This window comes from Glandiceps talaboti, chromosome 2, assembly GCF_964340395.1.
Source record: "Glandiceps talaboti chromosome 2, keGlaTala1.1, whole genome shotgun sequence".
NCBI lineage: Eukaryota > Metazoa > Hemichordata > Enteropneusta > Spengelidae > Glandiceps > Glandiceps talaboti.
Genome location: NC_135550.1, coordinates 1,323,308 through 1,343,459, shown reverse-complemented (window position 1 = coordinate 1,343,459; position 20,152 = coordinate 1,323,308). Strand labels below are relative to the sequence as shown.

The window sequence follows — 20,152 nt, the reverse complement described above, 5'->3', positions numbered from 1 at the left end:
CTAGGGATGTATGGACAAAGAAATATTAAGCATACCATGATTCCATGAGTATATTTTGGTCAAATAACAACATCATATGGTAGGCAAATGAATAAACATTCAAAAAATGCAAATACCGTAGCAACCATGACCACGCCCATAGCAACAGCCAAACGGTCGTGTATTTCACAAAGATAACAACAGGGATTAATAGACAATTGAATAAACGTTCAAAAAATGTATGTAAATTTGCCTAGCAACAAGACACACCCATAGCAACAGCCAAATAATCATGTATATTGCAAAGATAACAACAGGAATAGAAAGATAAATGAATAAACATTCAAAAAATGTATGCAAATGTGCCTAGCAACAAGACCACGCCCATAGCAACAGCCAAATGATCACATATATTGCAAAGATAACAAAGGGGATTAATAGACAATTGAATAAACATTCAAAAAAATGTATGTAAATATGCCTAGCAACAAGACCACGCCCATAGCAACAGCCAAATAATCACATATATTGCAAAGATAACAACAGGAATAGAAGACAAATGAATAAACATTCAAAAAATGTATGCAAGTGTGCCTAGCAACAAGACCACGCCCATAGCAACAGCCAAATGATCACATATATTGTGAAGATAACAATGGAGATTAATAGACAATTGAATAAACATTCAAAAAATGTATGTTAATATGCCTAGCAACAAGACCACATCCATAGCAACAGCCAAATGATAGCATATATCGTAAAGATAGCAACATGGTTGGATAGGCAACTGGATAGTCATTCACCAAATGAACACTTATTGTTCGCATGTTAGCATTTTAAAAAATTGTACAGTTGTGCTACAACGCCATTGGCGGTATTTTTAATTTCAAATTCTAGCTGGTCTTGTTTTTATAAAAACATCCTACCTGAATATCTCCTCCGGAACAATTTATAGTCGCTACAAAGTACATGTTTTGGAGGGCATTGAAGAAATCACCACTTCTAATTCGCTTAAAATGCAGCTAATTCAAACTTGAGATTGTTCAAAAGTATAATGAATTGACAAAAACTAACGTACCCCAGATGACAAATGCCTCCTGATGTTGAGCTGTGACGTTGACGTTAAATTGCTTGCTAATGATTTGACTGATTTGTAACCATTCACTCGATCCGAGACAATAAAACATGTACCCCACCTAGTACCTGCATGCGGACAACCGATGTCGCCAACTAAAGTAGCAAGATCCGTACACGTCTGAGCAGCAGACCTACTTTGGTTTAGAAATCACGACAAGGCGAAAATTCGAGCAAATATTTTATATGTTACAGCAGTCGATAAAGTCATGGAGGTAAAACAGACGTGGTCGGCAGTTGAATAGATCATCAGACAAAAACAATGAAATTGCGTGTTGGAGATTATGAAATAAAAACCCGGGAATTTCTCTGAAAACTGCACGAGAATAATAAGATAAGATGGGAAAAATATCGACAGATTATTTTTATTTTGTAAAATAATCAATCTTATTTTATTGTCATTCTTTCAATGCCCTCCAAAACATCGGCAAGCTATTGTCGGAACTCTGGGCGTGTACTTTGTGTAGCGACTATAAATCGCAGTTGTTGTTCATGTTCCAGAGGAGACATTCATGTAGGATGGTCTCCAAAACCACGTTCTAACAAAACTAGGCCGATCGGAATTTAAAACTAAACTCATCGATGGATTGCTGAAAACGAGAACTCCAAACAGTCATCGTATCAATCGTAATTGCGCAATTTGCAATGATGTGAAAGTTGAAATCTCCCTGCATACTGAGCTGATCAATATTCATGATATACCATGACATCATGCATGTCCCGCTTCAAATACGTCACTATTTTTGCATGAGAATAATAAGATAAGATGGGAAAAATATCGACAGATTATTTTTATTTTTATTTTGTAAAATAATCGATCTTATTTTATTGTCATTCTTTCAATGCCCTCCAAAACATCGGCAAGCTATTGTCGGAACTCTGGGCATGTACTTTGTGTAGCGACTATAAATCACAGTTGTTGTTCATGTTCCAGAGGAGACATTCATGTAGGATGGTCTCCAAAAACCCTGTTCTAACAAAACCAGGCCGATCGGTATTTAAAACTAAAAACTCATCGATAGATTGCTGAAAAGGGCATATAAGGGTAGTACAATGCAAATTTCAGATACATATATAGGTCATGAATGACAGCGCTGACTTCAGCTGGAGATCGACGATTATGAACACGGAAGTGTGCCATGCTCCCACCACGTAATTTTACCGAACAAACGTTGATTTTTATGGTAACCACATACTGAAAAATGACATAAAATAACATCAGGCTGTTGTACAGGTTGGTTGGGGCCCACGCAAGTGGAAAATCGCTCTCGTGGATTTTAATTTGCGCGAGCGGTAGGCGAGCGGAGCGATCGCTTGCCTCAAAAGGCATGCCCTGATGTAAAACCATGAATGCTTTTCAAATCAGTCCAGAGTTACACAGGCTATGTAAAACCATGAAGGCTTTTTAAGTCAGGCCACATAGTTATGCAGGCTATGTAAAACCATGAAGGCTTTTCAAGTTAGTCCACAATCTATTCCAGAGTTACCCCTGCTATGTAAAACCATGAAGGCTTTTTAAGTCAGGCCACATAGTTATGCAGGCTATGTAAAACCATGAAGGCTTTTCAAGTTAGTCCACAATCTATTCCAGAGTTACACAGGCTATGTAAAACCATGAAGGCTTTTTAAGTCAGGCCACATAGTTATGCAGGCTATGTAAAACCATGAAGGCTTTTCAAGTTAGTCCACAATCTATTCCAGAGTTACCCCTGCTATGTAAAACCATGAAGGCTTTTCAAGTCAGGCCACATAGTTATGCAGGCTATGTAAAACCATGAAGGCTTTCCAAGTTGGTCCACAGTCTATTCCAGAGTTACCCCTGCTATGTATAACCATGAAGGCTTTTCAAGTTAGTCAACAATCTATTCCAAAGTTACCCAGGCTGGGCAGTGCATAGTGCTTGCAGGCTACATGTGAACATAGATCCTCCACCAATGGTGTGAGTAATCTTCCTAGACTGCTGGGTCATTACTGTTGGAATATGATAATTACTAGTCTGTATACTGTAGGGGTGCCCTCACCAGAAGGTTCAAATCGTTATTTTGGTGAAAGTAATGGGGTAGAACTATTAGACCGTCAGATTTTAGACTTAAATTCTAAACATTCAGACTGCAACTGGCTGTTAATGGGTGATTTTAACGCAAGAACTGCGCAAGATTATGACTATATCATAGATGATTGCATTAGTTATATGCCACTCACACCTGACAGCTATGAGGTTGATACATTCAACATAAATAGGAAATCAAAAGATTTAGTTACAAATAGATTTGGGAGAAGACTTCTTGAATTATGTCGTGACCACTCAATTCACTTTCTAAACGGTAGATGGGGAAATGACACCTTAGGTGACTTTACGTGTATAGCAAATAGGGGGACTAGTGTTGTCGACTATATCATTGCTTCAACTGCCCTTTTTGAATCTATACCGCAATTTGATATCGAGGAAAGACACGAGTCTGATCATTTTCCATTGTCATGCTCAGTAAATATAAATTGCCATCGAGAATCAACAGGGGATTCCTTTTCATATGCAAATTACTCTTACTTGGTCTGGGATAAGAATATTTCTAATGTTTTCAACGAAAACATCATCTCAGAAGAGGGTGTGACTCGCATCAGTCAAGTGGTAGATTTGGAAAGGGATGATATAAACGGGTTGGTTAGTAAAGTGTACGAAGTTTTGAATTGGGCTGCAGCAGAGTACAAAAGGGAAACAAGCAGATCTAGTACACGCGTAGAGCACAGGAATATGCAACCAAAATGGTTCAACTACGATTGTAAGAGAGCAAAGAGTGATATGTATAAAGCCCTGCGTAAGTTTAGGAAATCAAATAATTTTGAAAGTCTAAGCAAGTATAAGGAACTCAAGTCGGTTTTCAAGGGTCTATGTAGAGAAAGCAAATGTAACTTTCACAAGAGTCTTCTGAACTCCCTTTGTAAGCCTGGCTCGCAAAACGATATTTGGTCATTAGTGAGATATTTTAAGAGAGGTAGTCGGTGTAGTGCCGTAATATCCTCAGATGAATGGATTAACCACTTTCAAGCTCTCCATAATCCTGTTTTACACAAAACCAGGTTTGAAATTACTGTGGAAGACTTTTTGAATAATTTCGATTCAACAGCTGTACCTGAGGATAGAGATATCGATGAAATTTTGAATAGCCCAATCACAGATGTTGAAATAATGTCGACACTTAGTAAACTTAAACCTGGTAAATCCCCAGGACCAGACGGTATTTGCAATGAGTTTTACATGTCCTCCAAAGCCAGTGTTATTCATCTTCTAAACTTTGTTTTTAATGCTATTTTTGATATTGGGGAGTTCCCAAAGAAATGGAGTAAGGGCATAATTGTCCCTCTACATAAGAAGGGAAATATTCAAGACACAAATAATTACAGAGGTATTACTCTCCTTAGTTCACTTGGGAAAATCTTTACTTCTATCCTTAATCAAAGATTAGTAAATTGGGCAGATGCCATTGGTTGTATTACTGATTGTCAAGCCGGTTTTAGAAGCGGCTTTAGTACAGTAGACAATATTTTTGCGTTACACGTTATAATTCAAAAATACCTGTGTAAATCTAAAGGTCGCTTTTATTGTGTTTTTGTCGACTTTAGTAAAGCTTTTGACTCGGTAAATCACAACATGTTATTGTACAGGCTATGTATGGAAGGCATTACTGGTAAAATGTTCAGAATTTTGAAAGCCATGTATAGTGAAGTTAAATCTTGCGTGAGAGATAAACAGGGACTGACAGATTATTTTCATTGTTCTGTTGGAGTGCGGCAAGGATGTATGCTGAGCCCGTTTCTGTTTACCCTATTTATAAATGAACTCAACACTATGCTAGCAAACTCAGGTAACCGAGGAATCCAGATTACGCAAGAGTTTTATGATTTGTTTTCACTCCTTTATGCGGATGACGTAACCATTTTTGGTGACACTCCCATTGGATTGCAAAGATTGCTGTCTGTTCTTGAATCTTTCTGTCAGAAATGGAACTTATCTGTAAATATGAGCAAATCTCAAATTATTGTATTTCGTAGAGGGGGTATTCTGAAAAAATCTGAAAAGTGGTTCTTCAGAGGTGAAAAAATGAAAACTGTCAGTTATTACAAATATTTAGGTTTAATGTTATCAAGCAGAAACCAGTGGAGCAAAGCAGTAGAAACTCTAGCGGATCAAGCCAGAAAGGCCATGGGAATAATTTTTCGTATTGTCAAAAATACAGGTAGTTTACCTTACAAAGAATATTTTAAACTTTTTGACTCTATGGTCTTGCCAGTTTTGACTTACGGGGCAGAAATTTGGGGTTATGCTAAGTTTCAGGTTGCAGAAAGAGTACAGCTAAAGTATTGTAAAATGTTTTTAGGTGTAAAGTCGTCAACACCTGACGTCTGTGTACTAGGGGACTGTGGCAGATTTCCAATTGCTATTCATACATTCAAAAAAGTTTTGTCATATTGGTATAAACTTTTACAAATGCCACCAAATAGAGTAGCAAAGCAGAGTTATAATCTTGCTATTGAACTCGATAGAAATAACAAGGTATCGTGGGCAACACAGGTCAGATGTCTTTTATTTGAATATGGTTTTGGAGAGGTTTGGTATTGGCAAGGCCCTGGTGACTTTGATATCTTCCTATGCCACTTCTTGACCAGAACAGTGGATATTTTTTAAGCAGGACTGGTGGGCAGAGGTGTGTTCTAAGGACAAACTACGTTTATATAGAAACTTTAAATTTTTGTTCCAGTCAGAAGATTATATTTTGTTAAAAATGGAAACTAAATTCAGACGAGCATTGGCTTGCCTTAGAAGTTCTGGTCTCGAACTGGCTGTGGAAAAGGGCCGTGCTTTGGGTATTGATCTCGAAGATCGCACTTGTAAAATATGTATGTCAACAAATATTGAAGATGAATACCATTTTACTTTAGTTTGTCCCCTGTACCAAAATCTCAGACAAAAGTACTTACCAGAATGGTCATATGTAAATCCTACTATTGAAAAGTTTTATTCACTTATGTCGTCAAACAAAGGTCCAGTAATTCTAAACCTAGCTGCGTATGTATACAGAGCAGATGTTTTAAGAAAGGAATTTTGCTAATTTGTTTTCTGTACACTTCCGTCAGATTTTGTAATCTAGTACTGTAAATTTTTTGCGATATGGGCTGGAGGCCTTAAGAAGCAATAAACCATTATATATATGTGATAGGGGTGCCCTCACACATTGGTCAACCTCTTATGAGCAGGCTGGTGAGGACTGTAGTGATTTATCTTACAGTCTTGATAATTACAGTCATTGTCTTATTTTGTATTTCTTTTCTCTGTTCTTTGTACTCAGCATCTTGGAATTGCACCACCAGTCAATTTTGACTACCAAGAAATGATTTGTGGAGCCTGTATGATTTGTTGTGACTTTCTGTGGGCATACTCCATTCATCCCATTGAAACCAAGATAGAAAAAGAAGACAACACAGCTCCAGTTAACATACAGGGTCAAACACATTCACCTGTGAAATGCTGTTCAGAGAATCAGGCCACCTCAAGTGGTACACAAGAGGTAAAACATATTTTAGCACAACTAAACTGAGGTTCAGTGTGCTATAGGCACGGTTAAATGTCTGTGTGTGTGTATGGGGTGTGGATGTATGTGTGTATGTAAACGACAAAAATAACTTTATCGATTGTCTTGGTATTTGGTGGGGACATTAATTAGGGCATGTAGATGGAAAGTTGTTCAAATGAAAATGATCACATCACAGATGTGCATTTTGTGATTTTGGTGAAAAGACTTTAAACTCCAAAACTCCTTGGCAGATTGGTCAGCATTTTGGCAGAACAACTCATGGGGGTGTTTAGTTTAAGAATTGTTCATGATGTGATGATGCCATTAGTGTTATGCAAATTAGGCCTAAAAATATGAATATGTCTTTTTGGTCAAAACTCAATAATTCCAAAATTACTGAGCAGATGGGGGGGGGGGGGGGCTGAGATTCAGTGGGAATGTTCTTATGGTGTTTAGATTAAGAAGTATTCTTGACATGATGATCTCATTTGTCATGTGCAAGTTAGGACTAAAACATGTCTTTTTGGTAAAAAAAATCTATCATTCTAAAACTACTGAGCAGATTCAGCTGATATTTGGTGGGAGTGTTCTTAGGGGTGCCTAGTTTAAGAATTGTTGCTAGGCATATTTGCTTACATATTTGTAGTTTTCAAGAAAACCACTCTGGTAAAAAAATGATGTTCCCACCTGTCTTATCTTTGAATGAGATCAATTCCATATACATGTATACTCAGAGGATATAACAACCTTAGGATAATATGCATAACAATTATCTGTCATTTACCCATTCATGGCCAAACAAATCTCTTATGTCAACAGTGCTCAAACTGAAGAAACTTTGCATCTAAAGCCTTCAAAAATCCCTATAAAATGATTTGTAATCCTGTGTCAAAAACACATGTATTGGAAAAACAGTTCATTTCAGTTCAGTTCATTTAGGGACAAGTATCCGCAGAAAATAAAGTCCCTCAGTTCCTGTTAGTCATGCAAAAATGCTGATCAATGTTGTTCTTGAAGTCATTCATGTCCTTTTACATGGTTACATGGCTCGGCAAAGCATTCCATCCATTTATGATGCGAACAGGGAATGAATATTTAAGAATATCTTGTTTTGCAGGTGGCTTCTGAAGTTTATAGTTGTGACCTTGAGTTGCAGTGTACATACTCCTTGTCATGGTAACTGCGCAGTTGACAATGTTATTCAGACCTTAATCATGTCCCCTCTGATGCGACAGGTTTCCAGTGTTGTAAGACCAAGCATATCAATTCTTTCATTGTACGTTTTACCTCGACATTCTGTTACTAACTTAGTAACACGTCGTTGAACTTTCTCAAGGGAAGCAATGTCTTTCTTCAGCCATGGAGCCCAGGCCTGAGATGCAAATTCTATATGTGGTCTCATAAATTGTTTGTATAGGTGTAAAATCACATCCTTGGTGAGAAGACTCAATACAATCTTCAAAGAAATGCATGGAATCACTCCTACAAACATAAAACACCTCCGCCAGGAAAACCATATGAAACATACCACTCGTCCAACACACAAGCTTAACTACAACACCATTCACTCCAATAAAGACTGTTATCGTTACTCACTCTACAGACTATACCTTTATGTACTCATTACCACCAAGTACAAAAGCAGCAAAAGATGTTACTCACTCTATCCACGGACTATACCTTTATGGAACTCATTACCACCATGTACAAAAGCAGCAAAAGATGTGGCAAATTTTAAATCACTGATAAACCTTGAAACTAAATAAGGAATTTTAACTGCGATGCATGACGAACTGTACGTGTATAACCACATCTGGTGTTTTGTACAGTAACAGACAAGGCAAGACAAGTGTGAAGCTTCTCTTAATCATTCCTATGATCCTGGTTGCCTTTAGAACAGCTTCAGAACACTGTTTACTTTGTTTAAAACTACTATGTATAATGACACCAATGTCATTTTCTTCTTCTTCAACTTCTGCAAGTGTAGATTCATTCATACGGTATTCATAGTTGGGGTTGTGTGTACCTGCATGCAAAACCTTACATTTGTCTATATTAAACTGCATTAGCCATTTATCTGACCAGTCACTGAGCTTATTGACGTCCTGTTGTAGTACATGTACTTGGTAATCATCTGTATTATCAATTTTTCTGTAAACTTTCGTGTCATCCGCAAACTTCTTGATATGAGATGATATGTTGGTGTCAATGTCATTAATATAGATAAGAAACAGTACAGGCCCAAGAACAGATCCTTGCGGCACTCCACTGGTTACTGGTTTTCAAGTTGAACTTTTCCCATGTATCACCACACGTTGCTGTCTATTGGCAAGCCACTCTGATATCCAGTCCAAAATTCGCCCCAGCAACCATGACCATGCTCTTAGCAACAACCAAATGGCAGTATGACAAATGACAACATCATCTGGTAGGCAAATGAGTAAACATTCAAAAAATGTATGCAAATACTCTAGCAACCATGACCACGCCCATAGCAACAGCCAAACGGTCGTGTATTTTACAAAGATAACAACAGGGATTAATAGACAATTGAATAAACATTCAAAAAATGTATGTAAATTTGCCTAGCAACAAGACCACGCCAATAGCAACAGCCAAATAATCACACATATTGTGAGGATAACAACAGGGATTAATAGACAATTGAATAAACATTCAAAAAATGTATGTAAATTTGCCTAGCAACAAGACCACGCCCATAGCAACAGCCAAACGGTCGTGTATTTTACAAAGATAACAACAGGGATTAATAGACAATTGAATAAATATTCAAAAAATGTATGTAAATATGCCTAGCAACAAGACCACGCCCATAGCAACAGCCAAGTGATCACATATATTGCAAAGATAATATCAGGAATTCATACACAAGTGAACAAAAACACAAAAATGTATGCAAATATATCTAACAACATGACCATGCCCATAGCAACAGCCAAATGATAGCATATATCGTAAAGATAGCAACATGGTTGGATAGGCAACTGGATAGTCATTCAACAAATGAACACCTATTGTTAGCATGGACTAGCATATGGATAAACATTTTAAAAAAGTGTACAGTTGTGCTTCAATGCCATTGGCGATATTTTTGAAAATTAGACATACGTGTATTGTTTCCAATCGTCTGGAACAGTGTTTTTCTTATGTGATCGGTTGAATATTGGCTGACAATAACCCAATATCTAAAAATAATCTTATCTAATTACAAAAAACTGTCACTCTATGGATGGATAGATGGTGTCAGTCAGTCAATATGCGCCTGAAATAAGGTCCCGCTCCAGACATGGATTACAAATTAAATTTATGTGTACATTTACGACGTCCAACAGGATATGTTCATATTCGGACGGTATCTGTTACTTGTTGTTTTTGCTTTCCTTTGATCTTTGCTTTCATATTATTTAAACACGGTGCCAAACTGCAAACTTAAAAGAAACTTCAGCTGGTACAAGTAAAAGGTGCCCCCTAACTTTCCAGTAAATGTTGAAACGTGAAACGTTGTTAGTGATTTGATTTTGATTGCGTTTCAAAAAATGAATGCTTGAATTTCACCCTAAACTCTAAATTCCAAAGTAACGTAATTTCAAATGTTGAACATGTATTCATGGTTTGAAATCGCGTCAAAAAATGAATCACATAATTGATTTCCTTGAAGAGCTCTGCTACCACCTGTCTACATAATAGTAGTAGTTGTACTAGTAGTAGTACTATTAGTAGTAGTAGTAGTTGTTGTTGTTTTGACAGTGAAAGAATGTGATGCTAGTGTACATGTTGATAAGTATGGGTGACGTAAGGTCATGCACAGTACATGTGCTCCAAAATCAATATCTATGGTTTTCAAAGGTGTTATGTCTATGATTTGCTTCTTTTAAGATAAAATACGAAAGTAAGATTTTCCATGGCTACTTCAGTATTGAACACTAAGTTCCCCCTCTGTCTCTTCCCTTTAGTTTAATAGTTCAGACATTGCAAGTGTCATCACAGTACAATCTTGGACCTTTCAAAATCTTAGCGAAGTCGTCTGTATAAAGCAGAAAGTTTTGTCAGATAACTGTCCTACTTGAAAATATATAGTTGCTTTATTTCATTTTCTTTTGACTTTCATTACCATCCACACAGTGACACAAAGCAGTTTCATTTTCTTAAAAAAAAACGACCCGTGCTCACTGAAGCCCTACCATGGTGCCGTGCCGTATCATCTCCAACAATTTTTTCTGAAAAAAATCTGAACATGTTGAAGAGAACTATGGCTAGACATGTGTGACAGTGAGTTTTTTGACGTGTTGAGTGTACTGTGCTGTTTCCATATGGACCTGTGGCATAATGTTCCAGGTAGACACAACAATGACAACGAAAATTGCAACATTAGTGTTGCCTCTTTTTACGTTCATTGCGACAGGGGTACATTAGGTATCAAAATAGAAACAATCGACTCGCAGTACTATGGTGGAAAGCCAAACATACAATCGGACTATGCATGGTTTTTCCAAAAAAATTATCATGCTGAAGGAGGTATTTTATGGAGTTAACTTGCTTTTTATTAGTTAAAACACCATTTTCAAAGTTTACCTACATGTATGTTTCATGGCCACACCCGTGGAGAACTCCAGTAAATTGATTGGGGAACCCCGGTAACATTTACCGGCTTACCAGCCTTAAAAAAACCCCACTGATTTATTGTACATCACTCCCTGGCCAGGTGGGTTACTTGGCCATGTGGTTATTTTAGAACAACATGCATCTCTCTCTCCGTGTATGTTGGCAAAGTTTCTGACTGTCATATTTTCTAGGCCAAAAAAATAGCGTTGCTTCTTTTGATTTCACTTTAGTAAGAATTAAAACCCTTATAGCGATTTTGATGCACGCAAAACGAAATAAATTCTTACCCCTCCTCCCAAAATGAAGGAATTACGTTTGGTACAGCCCCTTATGCCGTCATGCAGGCAAATTCGCTCAATCAAATCATCTTTTCTTCCAGATGTTGGCAGGCCATGGTCTTTTACTAGCTCTTGAGTTCTGATGCCTTCCATCTTTTGAGAGTTTTAAATGTTACGCTGGGTTTTGATCGTTCATCAGACACTATACTATCGCCCATTGTTGATAAACTAATGCAAAGTGTATGCCCCCCAAGCAGTAGATCACGCGCAACTCTCGCATTGTGTGAGATCTCGGCCGCTTTTAAGAATATGGTCTATTGTCATTGGATATACAACTTGAGAACAGCATTCTACTAACACTCTCGTTGTAATGCCATCTGGACCTGGTGCTTTAATTAAATCCAAGGATTTAATTTTTGACTCTACCATGTCTTGTGTAATGCTGACAGTTTTCAGTTTATTTGTTTTTGTACATCAAATGTAAAAGTCACTGGATCTCCTGGTTCTGAATTATCTTCAGTTGTAAATACTGACGAGAAGAATTTATTCAATAGTTCTGCCATTTCTTTATTGACAACGTTTAGTAGCTACCTCTTTCAAGATCTGTAGAAGTTGTTCATTGTTTGTTACATCATTGTTTGGGGATCTGTATACAACACCAATCAACAACGGTGTTGATGACTTCTGTAGTTTTACTAGACACTATGTTGAGTTGGTGTCGAGTAACTACCCCTTGCTGCGTTTTTCAGGGACAAATGAGTGCTCCATACAATAGATAATCACAGAATATGTGTAGTGTTTTGCATTGAAATCACCATCACTAAGGGGTTAGGATGTGTGAATTCAATTTGTTTGTCTGCCATTGAAGAGCTAAACATGTTTTTCTGACTGTCGTCTGTTCAAATTTATATGTCATTGAGCAATCAGTAACATACATGTACATGACAAATATGAGCTTCATTACACAGCAACTATTTATTAAATATCACCCACCAAACCTGAAGAACAGGGCAGGACTCGGATTGTTCTTTATCGTACTGATTATCTCGTGTTGTGAATACACCTTCATGTACATATCTCCATAGGCATCTCCATTAAGTTTCAGCCCAATTTGCTCAGTAGTTTTGGAATTATAGATTTTTGACCAAAATACACATTTTAGCCCTAAGTTGCATATCACTGATGGGATCATCACATCATTACAATACCCATAGCAACAGTCAAATGATGATGTACATGTATAGTGTGAAAAATAATAACAGCGATTAATAGGCAAGCATATAAACATTCAAACAATATATATAAATATGCCTAGCAACAAGACCACACCCATAGCCAAATACAGTTGTGCTACAATACCATTGGCTCTATTTTTAGCACATCTGGCTGCCTGTCTGTCTGTGTGTGTGTGTGTGTGTGTGTGTGTGTGTGAATGACTTACACTCAAAAACTGCTGGGGCGGTTGTTTTGATTTTAGCACAACTGAACTGATAAGGTTCAGTAGTGCTATAGGCATGGCAAAATGTGTGTGTATGTGTGTGTGTGTGTGTAAACAACTTAAAGTAAAAAACCGCCAGACCGATTGCCATGATATTTGGTGGGTTTTTGCCTTTGGTGTCTAGTTGGGAAATTGTTCAAAACAGAATGATCTTACCGCTGGTGTGTGATTTGGGTTTAAAAAAATGTGATTTTTGGTCAAAAAAACTTAAACTCAAAAACTACTGGGCAGATCGGTCTGAATTTGGTGGGAACATTTTTAAGGGTGTTTAGATTAAGAATTGTTTGTGACATGATGATGCCATCATTGATATGCAAATCAGGGCTAAAAAATGTGTCTTTTTGGTCAAAAACCTATAATTCCAAAACTACTCAGCAGATTGGGCTGAAATTTAACAGGGATGCATCTGTGGGTGTATAGATGAAGAAATATTAAAAATAAAATGATCTCATCAGTAACATGCACATTAGGCATACAAATTTGAATTTTGGTGATAAATTTATATCTCAAAAAGTACTCAGTGAGACTGAAACTAGGTGAGATGTTTCTAAAAGTGTTATTCTGCAGATTTTCTTCAAAATATTTGACATAATTGGCCCTAGCAGTCATGACCATGCCCTTAGCAACAACCAAATGGCAGTATATTTGGCTAAAATAACATCATCTGGTATGCAAGTAAGTAAACATTTTAAAAATGTATGCAAATATCCCAAGCAACATGATCACACCCATAGCAACAGCCAAACAATGGTGTATATTGCCAGGGTTCGCACGGTCCTGGAAAACCCTGGAATTTCAAACCCTCCCTGGAAAACCCTGGAAAATGCGCCCTACCCCTGGAAAACCCTGAAAAATAATCATGATCAATCGATCGATTAATATTGACAATCGTTATGTTTGCTCGTGCCACCCATTCATAGGGTTCTGAATCTCGTAAATGTGAAATGGCGAAAATATTTTCAAAGTCTTTCGCCACGGTGGTGAATCAAAATTCACGCCGATTAAACCCAGACAGTCAAACGATCGGTACACGAGACACTTTGCCCCACAGACCTTGCCTATGCGTAGTTGAATGGGGGGCGCCGCAGTGTTTGTTTCGATCTTACGTATATTGCTACTCCATCTCCCAGTCGTCATTTCAGGGACATGATATTGCCTTAACAGTGCCAGCCGGGGGTAACAGTAGGTCTGCTAACAAGATTATCGTAACATTGTAGCGAGTATCAAAGCATCATCAACCACGATTAGAAATTGTTACAAGTTCGGCGCACGAGTCGACATACTACAAGCTCAGGCATGGCAATACTAGGGCTAGGGCCTCGTGAAGTGCAGTTGAATTTCCGGGTTGTGGAAGTACGGTTGTGACTTTTATGTCGTCGATAAATAGGTATTTGTGTTACATGTTCTAAAAGAATAAACTACTGTTTTATGTTGTCGATACAGTAACATTCGTCAATGGTCAAGTTGAGTTGAGAAATCACGATGTTCCGCAACTCGTGGCATCCGTACATAAACATCGAGACGCAAGCGATGAATGTATTCAGTTATTCATAGCTCGAAATTTCGTTACGTAAATGACGTTTTTATTCTAAATTTTGAAGAAGAAAAATTATTTTAGGTGACTTATAAACCTAGTAACATCAAACCATACAATAACGAGGGCAAACTTTAGTTTTTAATTTATTTTTCTGGATATGTCTGAATTAGACTGACGAATGCTGCGACTCAATCTTACACGATCAATGCACCAGCTTGACGAAACTGCTACTTTGGGGGTATGACAGAGGTTTCTCCGTTAATCTTCGCGTACGAATGCAAACGTGGTTTTGAAACCAACATCTTGCATAGTGTCGATTGTCTAAAATGTTTTGTGACATATTATGGGAACTGTTGTTAATTTTTTTCTCGTCCACATCAGACAATTAGATGTCATTCAAAAAATATACTTTAGTGTCAACACCCCTGGAAAATGGCCAAAATCAATATGAATACCCCTGGAAAACTGACGGAAAACCCCTGGAAAGTCAGGGAATTTTGTTTTGCTTTAAGTGTACGAACCCTGATTGCAAAGATAACAACAGGGATTCATAGACTAGTGAACAAACCTTCAAAAACTGTATGCAAATATGCCTAGGAACAAGACCATGCCCTTAGCAACAGCCAAACGATTGTGTGTATGGTAAAGGTAACAGTAGGACTTGATAGGCAACTGGATAAACATTCAGCAAATGAACTCCTATACCTAGCATGGATCAGCATGTGGCTAAATATTTTTTTTAAAGTGTCCAGTTGTGCTACAATACCATTGGCACTATTTTTTTTACTATTGTTCCCCCTGGCAAGGAAGTGTCATTGTGGTCACAATCACAAAAGGCTGATTGACAGAAGCAAATGCACTTTACTTACAGCTCTTTAAAGTGAATATAATTGTTTTTAGAATTGGTAAGATTTTGTTTTAAGAATAGATGTGTCCCAAGGCATATGCCACTTAGTCAGAGGAAAACTGTCACTTCCCATGTAACAAAACTTGGGACAAACTGTTCACAGATGATCTATTCTGACTGGTCAAAAACTTCTGTTACAGTTCACACTTGACAAACAGTTTCAGTAAAGTTATAGATTAATGGTTACTGTCTTGGAAATATCAAGATGACAATTTCTTGTGATATCTTGAAGCCATAAACATTCCCCATATGTAGCAGCACACAATCATGCATGTGTATCACATAATGTGATTTTGCAGGTAAAGAGAGCAGAGGTACATGATGATCAAGAAAAGTCACCAAGGGACAATCAAACCAGTGACAAGACACAGAAGATTACACTTGAAAAGGGTCATCCACAGACAGAAAATAAAAGTTTAGCCAGCTTACAAAATTCTGGGCAGAGTAAAGATGAAAGTAATCATAACAAAGCAAGAGACAGAGAGGACAGCAAAACAACACCAGCAAACTGTGCAGTAAAAAAGAATGAAGCAGTGCAATCTTCTGATGATACAACATGCATATGCAAACTTGAGGAGTTGAAAAAAAGAGATGTGAAAGTTGAAAATCATGCAACTTTTTGGGCTCTTGGATGGAGAACCAAGTTGTGTGTCTGTGACAAATGTAAGGTAAGGTCAGTTTGAATGTTTGCACCCAATAATTTCTGAACTGCCAGTTTGGATCATTGTAGTTCCCAAGTGAAGCCCAGAGGGGACTACTACGTTGGGTCCTGTGTACGTGTGCGTCCATCCATGCGTCCGTCTGTCCAACCATTATCACCTGTATCTCAGACATTAATCGGCCAATTTCAGTCAAACCTTACACAAATGTCAGATGTTTTAGTCAGCATATGCACTTTACTTTGTTTTGTGACCTTTGAAGTAATTGTGGAATCGCAGACATATTTGTTCCAAAAATTTTAATTTGCCCACTAACGCTGAGTTTGATAGATAGAGACCTCATTTGAATGTCTACACCCATATGTCTATGATGAGCTTTCTGATGAATCCATGACTTTTGACCATGACCCATATGTTCAAGGTCAAGTAACCTAAATTCAGGATTCGCACGGTCCTTGAAAACCCTGGAATTTCAAACCCTCTCTGGAAAACCCTGGAAAAATGCTAACTACCCGTGGAAACCCCTGGAAAATGAGCACAATTGATTAACATTTCTGTCTGTGCTCTAGCCACCCATTCATATGATTCAGAACACTTCGACATGTGAAAAACGAAACTATTTTCAAAGTCTTTTGCCAAGCTGGAGAATCAAAATTCTCACTATCCCAGACAGTCAAATGATCATTCCATGATACACAGTATATGTACATGTACTTCGCCCACAGAACATGCATATACAGTTCACTGGGCGCCGCCATGTTTGTTTTGATCTTGGATACTATGTATATTGCTACCATACTCCGGTCATCATATAGGTGACATATCATAGCCATGCATTGCAATATTGTAATAGTAGGTCTGTTAACATGATTATTGTAATATTGTAATGAGTATCAAGGCATCACTGTACCCCTAGAAATTGTTACACTATTTCAAAGTTTGACGTACGGTATGCGATATGACCACTGATGACAGTTTAATTTCTGGGTTGTGGAAGTACAGTTTTGACATTTATCTTGTCGATAGTTGAAATTTGCTTTACATATTCTGAAAACAATATGTTTGTTAGTACAGTAATAATCTTTATGGCCCGGAAATGTGTTTTGAGAACCAGGCCCTCCATGAGTCGTATGTCCAAGGTCCACAAAACCCATATCCGGGCTGTAAAGCTTTTATCATATACCTCTTGAAATGCTAAAATACATTTGCAATCAATAATTTCAACATTTTTAGAGACAGGGATATTATAGTGAAAATAAATCGCTGTTCATTATAAATTTCTGTACAGACAAATACCCACCTTTTAGCTTACTTTTGGGTGTCCCTCTGCTTCCCCTTGTGTATTGCCAAATATAAATTAATGCCTCCAGCACCCTGTGGCCTGTCTTCGTAGTGGTCACATGACCTTGACTAGCCAATCCCCAGTATTCCTTGGCAAATCGACGAATTTCGTAGAATAGATAAAGGACTGCGAGTTTATCCTCTTGTGCCAACATTGACACGAGTTATCCCCTATTAAGTAGTGAACACTTCGCTGAATACCTCAGGATTCCAACTAAGTCGTTCTTTTTTATCCTCGTGTGTTGCGTCTACGGTTTCATGGACACCTTTATTTTCCCAAGTTCGTTGGCGCCTCGTTTGGTATTGGGCACCATTGTTGTACTTGTTGTATTATTTTTTAGCATTTGAACTTCCGTCACGATTTCGGGTAAGTCTCTTGTAAGTAAGTGTGGCCACCCCATCGTTGTGGGAGATGGCCATGATCTTTGTGCGGACTACAGATCCTATCGGCCCGACCAAACATGCGATTTCTGCAATAACTGGACAGATTGTCAGTGGTAAAACTTTTCAGAAAGACGTCAGTTTAAAAAGTTTTCAGAAAGACGTGGCGAGATCGATGACGTCATCCCTCAACGCACGTCTTTGCTAGTTGAGCGGACTTGCTCTACGGTGAGTACTTCCAAAGAAGGCAAGTCCGTTTCTCCTTTTCAGGAAAACCGCCTTTTTCAAGGTGACAGTTTTTCCCTCCATCAGGGATCCTGGAGTGCCTGCGGTTGTCGCCGCACCATCGCGGTCCAACCCACAAGGGGATTTATGCTCCGCGGAATCCGATCTATCGCCCGATAGTCGGGATCCGTATTACCTCCCTCGGCGTTCCCAGCCCGATGACGGACAGGTTCGCCCGATCAAAAATACGATCGTTCAGGGAGAGGCAGAACATATATCCCCACTACGGAGGTCAGGGACTTTTCTTTTGGTCAAGGTCAAACCACTGCTGTGGTGCGTAGTAATTTACCACAGGTGGCAAATTCGAGGGGGCAGTCCAGATACCGGACACCCATCGATTCTGTGACCAACCAAACAGGAGTACAACCTGGAGTTTATTTCTCTCCTTGGGGACACTTCTACGTTCCTTATAACCAATTTCAAACCCTCAGTATTTCCATCAGTATACAGGGGTTCATCCACAGATGACTGGTAACACTGCCTTTTTACCACAGGGAACAGCACCCTCTATGGTACCTAGTGTTCCCAATGCCTGGCAGCAAACCATTCAACATGGTTTTCAAGGGCGGACTCCACCTGTTACTGACCCCACACCGGGTCTAGTGACAATGAGCCCCCACCCCCAGGGGAACCAGGAGGCCGAAGCAGGAAGTCAACCTTCACCCTCTCGGCTGTCTCGTTCCAGTAGTAGGTCTACTACTCGGGATAGAGCGTCATCATCCGATCATTCCATCTCAGGGTCAAGACACAGTGATCGGTCATGCTCCCCACATAGAGACCTTCCAGATCGTTTTGATCGTTTAACTTGGGAAGGACGCAGGTCTCCACAGGTATCTGAGGATGTGTTGGAGATCCATGCCTCTGATGATGATTTTAGCGACATGGAATCCCGTTCTGAAATATCAGTCAGGGCAGCCAGTCGCTGTCCGTCAGTGGCCACTACTTGTGACAAAGTTGCCTATAAAGAGGTAATTTCATGGATTTACGAGCAGTTTCTCGACTGTAAATGACCGGCTCCACCCGAGCCGCTTGAATCCCGAATGTTTCAGTTGCTGGGGAAGGAGTCGCGAGCGTCATCTTACCCTACTACGTCTCTTCCTTGGGCCGATTTGGTCTTGTCTTGACAAGCACAAATTGAGAATGAACTGGCAGGTATGAACGACAGGGATCCCCTTCCACCGGGTCGATTCCCATGGTTCAAATCCAGGTCGAAGTCTTACCAGGTTCATATATCTGAACCATGGCTAGGGTATCCAACATTGGAGAAGGAAGCAAGGTTAGTTGACGACAACTATACTGCTTTCAAATCTTATATGGTTTCTCGCTCCTTCGTGAGGTCCATGGATGAATACGCATTGTCACACCTGGACTGGTTTATCGCCACGGCGATTGAGTTGACTAAGCGTGGTCCTGTGTCAGACACGCTCAGTAGCAACGAGTGTGACTGATCTCACGAACTCGTCATTATGTCAGCGGGCATCGCTCATTTTGTCAAGTACACCCCCGAACTAAAACTAGAAGCTAGGGCTAGCAAGACAAGCAATTCTAGATTTTTATTTGGGGGCTCGCTGAGCGAGATGGCTAAGCAAGTTCCGGCCACAACTGAGAGGGGTCCAAAATTTACAAAACCCCCTCAATTCCAGGTCACTGCTATGGTCTGCAAGTGTCTATGTTTACTCCGACTACAAGACAGCAGCCACAAACTAGTGGATACAAGCGTCGAAGTTCAGGGTCAGGCTGCGAACACTCTATGCATGAGTCAGCCAAGTAAGCCGTCCACTTCCTCGATCAATCAAACACAGGGGTCAGGAAGTCGTCAGCAGTTCTCCTGACTTCCTTCCTGACAGGACCGTGAACTCCACAGACAGCGGTCCAGTGGGGTGCTTATAAGTTTATATGCAAAACATTGGGAATGCATTACATCAGACGAATAGATTTTGTCTACCGTAAGAGAGGGTTA

General features: G+C 39.0%; 1 protein-coding gene across 1 annotated transcript in view; it reads left to right on the top strand.

The window, feature by feature from the left end:
* LOC144453777 (putative E3 ubiquitin-protein ligase UBR7) overlaps positions 1-20,152 on the top strand; it is an 81,907-nt gene that overhangs the window by 28,933 nt on the left and 32,822 nt on the right. The window contains exons 6-7 of the mRNA XM_078145129.1: positions 6,459-6,677; positions 15,826-16,194. Of these exons, the coding sequence (XP_078001255.1) occupies positions 6,459-6,677; positions 15,826-16,194 (588 nt within the window). The remainder of the gene's footprint in view (positions 1-6,458; positions 6,678-15,825; positions 16,195-20,152) is intronic.